This window comes from Nothobranchius furzeri, chromosome 2 (genome assembly GCF_043380555.1).
Source record: "Nothobranchius furzeri strain GRZ-AD chromosome 2, NfurGRZ-RIMD1, whole genome shotgun sequence".
NCBI lineage: Eukaryota > Metazoa > Chordata > Actinopteri > Cyprinodontiformes > Nothobranchiidae > Nothobranchius > Nothobranchius furzeri.
Genome location: NC_091742.1, coordinates 77,863,931 through 77,874,649, shown reverse-complemented (window position 1 = coordinate 77,874,649; position 10,719 = coordinate 77,863,931). Strand labels below are relative to the sequence as shown.

Below are 10,719 nucleotides of genomic sequence, written 5' to 3'. Positions count from 1 at the left end.
ATGTTCCTACATCATGATTATTAATGAGTCAGACTCCAAATCCTGCCATTTTCCACCCACTCTTCCGACTAACCTTTACTTCTTGAAACACAAGAGCTTTTTTTCCACAGAAACGTTCTCACAAGGCATTCATTCATACTGTAACCCAAGAGATTTACTGTAAAATAAACTTTAAAAAATGTATAAAAAAAAACCTTGACTAAATTTTAATGTAGAAAAAGCTTTAATAAAAGCACACTTGTGAATAAAATCTCAAGTGTGAATTTTCATATAAGAAGTTGAAAGAAAATGTCTGGTTGAATCTCCTACAGAACAAACATGGAAAAGACATTTCACATGTGTTGAGTTCTCATGTGATTAATCAAAGCAACACGCTGTGTGAAACATTTACTACAATTTTTACATGGAAATGGCTTCTCACCTGTGTGAGTTCTCATGTGTGTAGTTAAGTGACCACTGTCTCTAAAACATTTACCACAAGTTTTACATGGATATGGCTTCTCACCTGTGTGAGTTCTCATGTGTGTAGTCAAGTTACCACTGAGACTAAAACATTTACCACAAGTTTTACATGGATATGGCTTCTCACCTGTGTGAGATCTCATGTGTGTAGTCAAGTTACCACTGCGACTAAAACATTTACCACAAGTTTTACATGGATATGGCTTTTCACCTGTGTGAGTTCTCATGTGTTTAGTCAAGACACCACTGAGACTAAAACATTTACCACAAGTTTTACATGGATATGGCTTCTCACCTGTGTGAGTTCTCATGTGTGTAGTCAAGGAACTACTGCGACTAAAACATTTACCACAAGTTTTACATGGATATGGCTTTTCACCTGTGTGAGTTCTCATGTGTGTAGTCAAGACACCACTGAGACTAAAACATTTACCACAAGTTTTACATGGAAATGGCCTCTCACCTGTGTGAGCTCTCATGTGTTTAGTCAAGGAACTACTCTCACTAAAACATTTACCACAAGTTTTACATGAATATGGCTTCTCACCTGTGTGAGCTCTCATGTGAACATTTAAATAACACTTGTGAATGAAATAGTTTCCACAGAGCTCACACGAAAATGGCCTTTCACCTCTGTGAGCCCTCTTCTGACTTTTAAGCTTTTGACCATTTACACTGTCTCTATGATGATTGGTTTTTTGATGTCTTTTGTTACGTGTCAGTTCTTCATTGCCCTTTGATTCTGAGTTTTTTTTCCTGCATCCACCCTGATCTCGATTCTCAGCTTCTGTAGAACTCTGACACAAGGGTTGGGTCCTGTTCTGTTCTGGTTCATGGCAGTCTGTTTCTTCAGAAGAAGTCTCCATGAAGTTAACATTTTCCTGCTTCAGAAGGAACTGCCCTTCATGCTGTTGGCTACAGAGTTCCTGCTGGACTTTCTTGATCAGTGGAGGTTCTGGTTCCTCCTGGTCCAAACTGGAGGTCGACTCCTGGTTAAAGAGCTGCTGGTCAGTCAGAACCTTCTCTTTTTCCCAAACTTGATGCTGTGGAGGTTCTGGACAGGATAAAAGAAAATGTAGATTAATGTGATAAAAAATAAATCTCATTTTATTTTAATCTGTTCCAAATAAAGATGTTTGGAAAATAATGAGACCTCAGACTAGCTCTTACTTAAAGAAAATAAACATTGAACAACCACAAAGATCTGTTTACGGCCACAGGCTAGGAATGCCCCATGGTCCCCAGCTGCATTCTGGCGGGACCAATCACAGCTCTCTACTGGGGTTTCAAACCCATAGAGCACTGTGATTGTTCCAAAATGGTGCATCAATTACAGCGCTCTTTTGGCTTTGTGGGCCAATCAAGGTGCTCTATTGGTTTGGTGGGTGGGATGATGCGACGTAGGTAAACAAGATGGCTACAGCTTATTTGGAACGACTTTTACATCAATTTTGGACTATTTGAACTCGGGCTTTATTAGAATCAGGAGCAGATAGATGTGTTTAAGTCTTATTTTTAGAAAAATTATGTACTTTTGCCTTCTTCAACAGTGGACTGCCTATTTGACTGACATGCGTTGCAGTGAGTACGTCCCATTGTTTACTGTCCAGTAGCATGCAGTGATCGTTTGAGAGACAAAGGTAGAAACAGCCCCACGACCGAGAGCCATCCCTGGAACATTTCCTGACAGATATATTTATTTAGTCTGGCTTGCCAGGCTAAGGCATCACACTACTACAGTTTGCTTTTACAGATCTTTCCTCATTCCAGAAAAACTGCACCAGATAATCTGTTTATCATTTATTTTCTATTTTACACTAAAAACCAACATGCAATGTTTTCTTCTGTTTTGGAAAAGGTATTAATATTTTCAAATTTTGACTTGGAAAACACATCTGAATATAATTTTAATATACTTCTTATAATATAATTCTTCCGGCACTCGTAGAACACAGACACATCTCCTCTCCTCTCCCTCATGGTTATCCTAAGGCTCTCGTCCTGTCTGTCAGAGTGCTTCTCTGCATTCCTCCTAAAATCTCAAGTTTGTTATTAAATCATGTATTTGGTTAGCTGATAGTTCAACGTGATTGACAAAATTTTTTATTACAATAAGAACAGATGGAGGGGCTTGAGTCGGAAAAGAGTAGAATGCCTTCTCCGGGTCAGGGATGAGATCCTGCCCCAAGTGGAGGAGTTTAAGTATCTCGGGGTCTTGTTCACGAGTGAGAGAAAGCTGAAGCATGGGATCGATAAGCGGATTGGTGCTGCATCTGCAGTGATGTGGACGTTGTACTAGGGATGCACTGATCAACAATTTTTCACTTGGATCCGATTCCAATACCTGGATTTAGATATCTGCCGATACCGATATTATTCTGATACTAGAGGTCTGTTTGCTTTAAAATCATTATTATTATCATTATGGTTGATTTTATGAGGCTATAATAAACTCTTCTCTACAATCATGTATTTGTACTTGAGAAAGCTCTACGGGTAGGAGCCCAATAGCACCATGTCTCAAAATGTAACTTAAGATAAGTATGAGGTCACAAAATGTCCATCCTGAAAAATAAATATGCAACTGTAATGTTTCAAATGCATATTTATTAAATTTCAAGATAGGGTTACACGATACTAGTGCAATATACACAATCAAAGAAACAACCCTGTCATATAAACTAAAAAGCCCATTTGTATCATCATTGTGTTTTACAGGGGAGCCAAAATGCTCCCATACCTGCGACCTAAACGATGCAGGAAGTTTTTCAAGCTCCTCTCCTCCTCCACCCTCACCACCACTGTGCGTTTCTCCTTTGCATGGAACAGGTAGCACCTCCACCCTCCACACGGCCGATCTGCAAACTGTGTGGGTGTCAAATTGTATAGAGAGAGCTGAAAGGATCGCGGATTAATGATGATCCATTGGTTGCACCCCTAGGGCGCGGCCATGATGTATCCCAAATGCGTGAACACAGGGGGAGGTGAACATCGGTATAAATGACAAACAAAACTTGGGCACCACCCGGGTGGTAAGTCCTCAATTATTTACTGCACAACGAGAAATTTTACTGCCAATGGTGCTCAGGCGGTTTAAGTTTCCACACCTGCATTTTTGCAACCAATGGTTAAAAAAGAATTGTCATTTTTTTCATAGTTACTGTTGCTGGCTCTTGTTTTCCGATTGGGTAATATCACTACGAGGTAGGTAAAAGTATGTATGATTTGTGCCGATACCGTATCGGATTGGTATCTGTCAATACTGAAGGATGCAATATCAGTATCGTATCGGAAGTGAAATTAGTTGTATCGGGACATCCAGTGTTTCCCCTAGGAATTTTTCCAGCTGTGGTGGAGGTGGTGTTGGGGGGGGTATGACACGTCTCACCTTTCTGTTAATATTGTTTTATTTGATGCACTCCACTTAGAACTGCACCAATCCAGCGACTGCTGCATTTTAATAACTAGTATTAAAGGTGAATACACCAATATTTGCACAAGAATAATTTCTGTTTTAAACTCTCAGTGACACACTTTGCAGGGTGGATTTGGCATTTAATTTTTCTTGGCGTCTGGAAAAACATCTTCTTTTTCCCCCTTTATTTGACTCTTTGCCCCCTTTATTTTGGTCCAAGATCATTACTGGGCTGGCCCTAATAAAAACGTTCTACACCCCTGCTTAGTAGACTTAATGAAGTATTTTTAAGCCAGTATAAAAATGACTGAAACACAAATTTACATATTTGGCATTACTGACCAATATTTTTTATTTAATTTATTTGTTAAGAACATCATGATGCATTACAGTGAACATTATAATAAGCTGGGCGGACACTGTGCGACTTTTTCACTCGTAACACAGCTTCAGCTCAAACTGTACGACTTCAGCGCAGGGTAGATATCACGAGTCATGTGCTCACACTGTACGTCTGGTAGCAGTAGCGGTTTTAGGCACGGGCAGACAGGGCAGTTGCCCGGGGCGGCATTTTTTCATGACACAAAAGGGGCGCACAAGCGCGGAGTAAAAAAAAAAAAAAAAAGGAAATCTGCGCCGCACCGACGTTTTCTATTATCTGTCATATGACAGTGTCTGGATTGGAAACAGCAAGTTGGCGCCCCCTGCAGCTGCAGGCGCTCCTGCTGACTGAGAACGTTCACGTGCACCGTGTGTCTATGAAGAACAGGAAGGGGAGGGGTGCGGCGGGGGAATTCACCTCTGCGTCTTTCCCAAATGAAATGAGCGGGCAGGGGCTGAATCAACTGTATTAACATGGATAAAGTCAATCACATCTTAACGTTCTTCCATATTTCATTCATAATATCATAAACACAGGCCTATCATTCTTTCAGGTTTCTCTGAATTGTGTGAAATGGCCGAATAAAAAAAGGAAAAACAAAACGATTTTGTGGTCACCCCCCCATCAAGGTCAAATTGTTTAGTCCTGACTAAAGGAAACTTACTGAGTCAGGAGCCAAACAGAAGAGATGAACATAAAAAGGCTAAAACACCAGGTGCCCCATTCAGGGGGAAAAAAAAGAAAAAAGAGGAGAAAGATAAAGGTATGTAGCTCTCATGATGCTTGTTTTCGATTTTTTGAACCAGTTAACTGGGATTTTAACGGTTAAATGCGGTCAACTAATTGCTAACAGAGCTAACAGGGCTGAAATATTGAAACGAATATTCAAATGGTTCGAAAAAAGTCCTTGAATTGTTTCTTACTGATTCAAACTAGGATTTGTTAAATGCTCACTGCAGCCTGTGGCCTGCCTGGACAACAACAAACACATGTTGATCATGTTCACATAATAATAAATAAAACAACTCTACAAGCAGAACAAAACTCCCCAGTCACCACTAACTATCCTGTTTATTTATTGCAGATGGCTGCACTGATTATTTTTTACATGATTTGTTCTGTAAAAGTTGGTATTTTTGGTAGTCTACAGTTTTTTATGTCAGTTTAAATTACAATTTCAGAGGCAATTCTAAAATGTTATGGGTCATGATAAAGATCTATTGGACATCTACCCCAACTTTTGGACTGCTCTGCCAGTCACTGTGGCTCCAGCTGAGAGGAGCTTTTCAAAACTTGATCAAGTCATACCTGAGGTCACCTATGTTTCAGGGGCGGCTCACTAAGCTGGCTCTGATTAGTATCAATCACTCAGTAGGGGAGCAGATTTCATATGATGACATTATTGATGACGTTGCATCAAGGTTAGGTTTTAATTAGGCCCGAGCAGCGAAAGCGCTGCGAAGGCCTCTTGTTTTTGCTCTGATTATTATTAGGCCCGAGCAGCGAAAGCGCTGCGAAGGCCTCTTGTTTTTGCTCTGTTTATTTAGGCCCGAGCAGCGAAGCGCTGCGAAGGCCTATTGTATCTGCTCCGTTTCTTTTTCTTTTTTTTTCTTTTTTTTTCTTCCGCGTCTTTGGATGGCCTTTAGGGGGTCTTAGCATATCCAAAAACTCACCAAATTCTGGCCCAATATAGAAAGTGCGTGAAATTTACGTATTTCACTGGCAACGGGAAAGTTGGTAAAAAAATGTTTCGACAGCGCCCCCTGGAAAATTAAAAATACCCCTCCGCATTGACCTTTTTTCATAGTAGAGTGATGAAATTTGGTACACCTGTAGAACTCAACAATACGCACAGAAAAGCCTCTTGCAGCCATGGTCAATATCAAACAGGAAGGCGGCCATTGTGGACTAAAGTGGCCATTTTGACCCCGTTTTGGCCATTTCTAGGGTCTACATTTGGTTGAACAATTTGATAATTTTTCGCACGATCGTCTCAAAAATAGTGTGCGATCGAACAGAAGCGATGGACGAATCAAATGAGCAAATAAAATTGACTTTTCGTAAATACTGAAGGGGCGGGGCCAGGCCTCAAAGTTCGAGCACTCGCCAAAAAAATTCAAATTGCTATAATTTCATAAATGAAAGAATTACAGTTAAAATAATTTTCTATGGACAATCGTCATCCGCCCCCGAAGACAAATGAATGGTTGATTGATGATGTCACGTAAGCCCCGCCCCCTCAGGCCTTAAAAGGTCAAGTTTTACTGGGAAATTGTCCAAAATTCGCCCTTTCAACTAATCACCCCATATTTGTAGCAGGTAACTGAAGACAAGTTGGGGTTGCTTGGCGTCACTTTATGGGAGTTTTCTCCAGAAGGCGGGGCTGTGGCGGCGCGGCGAAGTCAGGCGTACCGACGTGGCCTTACGTTTGCCTCCCATTTCGTCATTTCTAGAGATATTGCCACAAAACCTCTTGTGAGTGATCCTAGTCCGGCCCCCTAAAAAATTTGATGTGAACATCCGGTGGGCGTGGCCTATTTTCTGAAATAGCGCCCCCTAGGACCATTAAAACTGCCAGCCCCAAGCCATGCTTTGACTGAGGAGTACGAAATTTGGTACACTAATGTGGTGTCTCCGGCCCTACAAAAAAGTCTCTTGGAGCCAAGTGCAAAGTCGCACAGGAAGTCGGCCATTTTGGTCCAAGTACTCGATTTAGTGGTTTTCGCACACGTTGTTTGGAGAGTGATGCTCCGTCGCCCTTTTCACCAATTGCCTTCAAACTTCTGCAATATACTCTTAAGACATAGAGGAAAAAATTCAACCGTCGGATTTTAAATAAGTTTAAAGGATTGGGCGTGGCTAAGCCTCAAACTTTGACCTGTCACCACACCACTCTTTTTTTCACAGCTCCCTATTGGACTCCTTTTACCCAATCACCAGCAATCTCTGTCAAATAGCAGCACACAAGTTGAGGTCACTTGGTCTCCAGTACTAGCAGGTTTCGAAAAAAGGCAGGGCTTTGGGAGCATGGCGAAATTCGCCATCACGCCATGGCTATACGTTTGCCTCTCATTTCTTCAATTATCGTGACATCGCCACAAAATGTCTGGTTAGTGATCCGAGTCTGACCTCCAATAGAACTGGACAGGTGAAGTTTGTGGGCGTGGCCTATTTTCTGAAATAGCGCCCCCTAGGACCATTAAAACTGTCAGCCCCAAGCCAAGCTTTGACTGAGGATCACGAAATTTGGTACACTAATGTAGTGTCTCAGGACCTACAAAAAAGTCTCTTGGAGCCAAGCGCAAAGTCGCACAGGAGGTCGGCCATTTTGGTCCAAGTACTTGATTTAGTGGTTTTCGCACATGTTGTTTGGACCTTGATGCCCCGTCGCCCTTTTCACCGATCACCTTCAAACATCTGCTATGTACTCTTAAGACAAAGGGGAAAAAATTCAACCGTCGGATTTTAAATAAGTATCAAGGTGTGGGCGTGGCTAAGCCTCAAACTTTGACCTTTCACCACTACATTACCTGACTTAACTCCCATGTGCATGATCAGATCGTATAACAAACGTTGTCTGTGTGATCACTGACCACATCTGAAGACAATGATAATGTGGACAGCTGACATCACCTAAGCCCCGCCCCCTGACTATTGGAAGTCTATTGTTTTATGGTGAAATGCCCATATTTGTCCCCTTTAATTTAGTCAACATGACACTAAGGTCATGCACTGTCTTCATGATGTTGTAATGACCATTCAGATCTGATAGCTTTCCAGATAGGGAGGGACTTTTATGCCATGGCGAATTCTGGCGTGAAGCCATGACCTTACGTTTGACTGTAACTTCCACAAACAGCCTCCGATCTGCCCGAGACTGAACATGGCAATGAACAATCATGCCCTTTAGCCAACGAGGCACAAACGGTTGGAGAACGTTGTGTAATATCACCACAGCGCCCCCTACATACCTTTAAAACTGTAACAACTCCTACAGAAGAGGTCGTAATTGCATCAAACTTGCCATATGTCATCACACAAAGGAACCCAACACAATCATGTGGTAATTGGTAGATATAGCTTTAGCTCCGCCCCTTGACAGATGTTAGGCCCTGAATAACACATGCATGATGCAATTCACACCAAACTGCACACAAATGACCGTTATCAACCTACAAACTTCTTCATGGAATATTTCCTAAATTTGGAACAGCACCCCCTAGATACGATAAAACCTTTGTTACTTCTGTAAAAAAGCTCCAAACTATATTAAACTTGATGGGAGTCATCACACAACTGCAATCAACACATGTATGTGCTCACTTGTTCAAATCACTTTAACTCTGCCCACTTACAGCCTTTTGTCTCTAGATGACACATGCAACAATTGATTGATGCCAAATTAACAGGAAACCATCTTTGATGACCAAAGATACCTCTATGGGATTTACTTGTAAATGGTCACAGCACCCCTAGATAGGTTCAAACTTTATTAACTTCTAAAGACAAAGTCAGAATGGCAATATACTTGGCTTGTGACATCACGTGACTGCACCAAACACATTGATGTGGTTGTTGGTTTTAATCCCTGTAGCTCTGCCCCTTTCAGCTCACTGGTTCTAGAAAGAACACACAGTGTCTGATTGATGTCAAAATAACAGAAAACCATCTTTGTCAACCAAAGCTGACCTCAACGGGATTTTTCTGTGGTTGGTCACAACGCCCTCTAGATAAATTTAACCTACAATAACTTAAAAAACCTGGTCAGAAAAGCATTAAAGTTTGTCTCTGTCATCACACCACCAGTGTGGTAAAGATAGAGTATGCCCTAGTGGTGAGACGTGTAATATAATGGTGGGCTCAAAGGGGATGCTGAGTCAGGGTGAGGTGCGGATGAGGTGACCGTTAGCAGTTTCTGGTGTCGGGGTGGTTGACGTTTCTGTTTTGCAGACATAGCCTGGTGCCCCGGGCTGCCGGCCAGGCCGAAGTGGCGCGGAGCTGCGAGGGCCGAACGACGCTGCTTGCAGCTTTAATCTTTCTTTTTTATTATTCTCGTGCCCCTTTGAACGGCTTTTTGGGGACCTTAACATACCCCAAAACTCACAATATTTTGCACACTTGTCAAGCCTGGTGAAAAATTTGATATTTTAAAGGTCCCAAAAAAATCGCAAAGAAAATGGCTGAACAGCGCCCCCTACAAGGTAAAAAATACCCCTCTCCATAAAGCTTAGTTTATCATACAGTTATGAAATTTGGTACACTTGTAGTACTCAACAGTCCGCACAGAAAAGTCTCTTGCAACCATGGTCAATATCAAACAGGAAGTCGGCCATTTTGGGTTGAAATGGCGATTTTAAGCCATTTTTGCCGTTTTTAGGGTCTGTTTCTGATTGGATTGCTCGATCATTTTTCGCACGAGCATCTCAAAAATTGTGTAAAATTGCTCAGAAGGGATGGGCGAACAAAATGAGACGAGGATTCTGAGTTTTCGTATATGCTGAAGGGGCGGGGCCAGGCCTCAAAGTTTGACTACTCGCCAAAAAAATTTAAATTGCTATAACTTCATAACTGAATGGAATATAGTTACCAAACGTTCTGTGGTCATTCATCATCCACCCACAAAGTAATTTGAATGGTCGGATTATGACATCACACAAGCCCCACCCCCTCAGGGCCAAAAAGGTCAAGTTTTACTGTGAAAGGTCCCAAAGTGTCCCATTTCACTTAATCACCACAAAACTGTAGCTGGTAACTCAAGACAAGTGGGGGTTGCTTGGCGTCACTTTATGGGAGTTTTCGGCAGAGGGCGGGGCTGCGGCGGCGCGGCGAAGTCAGGCGTACCGCCGTGGCCTTACGTTTGCTTCTCATTTGGTCAATTCTAAAGATATCGCCACGAAACTTCTTGTGAGTGATCCTAGTCCGGCCCCCCAAAAAATCTGATGAGAACATCCGGTGGGCGTGGCCTATTTTCTGAAACAGCACCCCCTAGGACCATTAAAACTGTCAGCCCCAAGCCATGCTTTGACTGAGGATTACAAAATTTGTTACACTAATGTGGTGTCTCAGGACCTACAAAAAAGTCTCTTGGAGCCAAGTGCAAAGTCGCACAGGAAGTCGGCCATTTTGGTCCAAGTGCGCGATTTAGTGGTTTTCACACACGTTGTTTGGAGAGTGATGCTCCGTCGCCCTTTTCACCAATCGCCTTAAAGCTTCTGCTATAAGCTCTTAAGACATAGAGGAAAAAATTCAACCGTCGGATTTTAAATAAGTGTAAAGGTGTGGGCGTGGCTAAGCCTCAAACTTTGAACTGTCGCCATGCCACTCTTTTTTTCACAGCACCCTATTGGACTCCTTTTACTCAATCACCAGGAATCTCTGGCAAATAGCAGCAGACTAGTTGAGGTCACTTGGTCTCCAGTACTGGCAGGTTTTGAAAAAAGGCGGGGCTTTGGTAGCATGG

At 42.2% G+C, this 10,719-nt stretch overlaps 1 protein-coding gene across 2 annotated transcripts in view; it reads right to left on the bottom strand.

Moving 5' to 3' along the window:
* Positions 1-204: 204 nt before the first annotated feature.
* The window catches only part of LOC129165515 (zinc finger protein 121-like), a 133,094-nt gene continuing 122,579 nt past the window's right edge, over positions 205-10,719 (bottom strand). For both annotated transcript variants that reach the window (XM_070548008.1, XM_070548007.1), the window contains exon 4: positions 205-1,516. In XM_070548008.1, the coding sequence (XP_070404109.1) occupies positions 333-1,516 (1,184 nt within the window). In that variant the 3' untranslated portion in view covers positions 205-332. The remainder of the gene's footprint in view (positions 1,517-10,719) is intronic.